The sequence below is a fragment of the Oryzias melastigma genome, unplaced genomic scaffold, assembly GCF_002922805.2.
Source record: "Oryzias melastigma strain HK-1 unplaced genomic scaffold, ASM292280v2 sc01340, whole genome shotgun sequence".
NCBI classification, from domain to species: Eukaryota; Metazoa; Chordata; class Actinopteri; order Beloniformes; family Adrianichthyidae; genus Oryzias; species Oryzias melastigma.
In genome coordinates, this window is record NW_023417924.1 from 1 (window position 1) to 1,226 (window position 1,226).

At 52.9% G+C, this 1,226-nt stretch overlaps 1 protein-coding gene across 1 annotated transcript; it reads left to right on the forward strand.

Moving 5' to 3' along the window:
• Positions 1-50: 50 nt before the first annotated feature.
• LOC112139828 (ephrin-A1) lies at positions 51-328 on the forward strand (the record flags this gene model as incomplete). The annotated part of the gene is given in 1 exon segment (XM_024262665.2): positions 51-328. A coding segment is annotated over 1 exon segment (100 nt), but the record flags the coding sequence as incomplete, so codon positions are not given.
• Positions 329-1,226: the final 898 nt, after the last annotated feature.

Sequence of the window (1,226 nt, forward strand, 5' to 3'; positions counted from 1 at the left end):
AATGTCTGTCGAATATCCAATATCCAACTAACTTCACCTCGGTCCGGATCTGCGCGCGCCGCTGCGTCTCTGAACCGATTCTGACTTTATTTTCCCTTTAAATCCTCAGTGAGAGCGCGCGCCCTGCACGCGCACGTGCATGGGCTTGTCCGTTCCGACCGCGTCGCCGTGAGTGTTTGCGGGTTGTTGCGCTCCGGTTCCTCCCGCACGCCTCCGCTCGTCTCCAGCATGGATTTGGCGTGGATTGCGGGCTTGATGGTGAGCGCATGCGCGTGGCTGGCTTCAGCGGAGCGGCACAGCGTCTACTGGAACAGCACCAACTCCAAGTAAGAGTCCGTGAAGATCTGAAATGTTTGGGTTGTTCTTCAGTTTCACGCACGTTCATGCGGGTTTCCGGTCTGCAGATGTTTACCTGCTTTTATTGGCCAACATGTTTAGATTAAAATCGTTTTGAAATAATCTGTTGCTGCTCTGCAGGATTACCTCCACCAGGTTATGTCATGAATTAATCTGTGGACACTCTGACAGCTGGCTCCCAGCAGCTCTTATTTTGAAAGTCCTGCATGAAGAATGCCCCCCCCAGATGATAAAGTTGTCGGCGTGTTTGCAGCAGCAGTTTTTCATTCCTGAACTGACATTTTTCCCGGGAAAGGCGTTCCTCCGTGGATTTTCTCGCCTGACTGAAGCAGATGGTGTGGAAAGATCTGTCGCAACATCCTGCCGCTCTGTCAGAGCAGACCTGCTGCAGCAGCAACATCTGCAGATCTCTGACCACAAGGTGGTCGGAGGAGTAATGATGGAGGCGGACAGAGACGGAGGAGGTAACCTGAAGCCGGCCCGCCGGGTCGCGCCGCGAGGGACTCGGATGGATTGCTCTGGGAGGAGAAACCGGAGCTGAAATTGTTGGGTTGGGGCCATTCGGCATAAGTGGGGGGTCAATTAAAATGATGGTTGATGACGGTTGGGGTGAAGCGGGTCGGGGTACAAGAGGGGTCACGGTTGCACTCTACAAGCTGACCTGTTGGTGCAGACACAGACGGTCAGTCAGACGGAGAACGCCAAACGGCCTCCAGTCAGACGGAGAACGCCAAACGGCCTCCAGTCAGACGGAGAACGCCAAACGGCCTCGTGCAACCTAATAATAATAGAAGAAAAAAAGTTCAAACAAACCAACCGTTATAAAACGGTTGTTTTACTGAAAATAGCCGACGTTTTTGCTAGTTCAT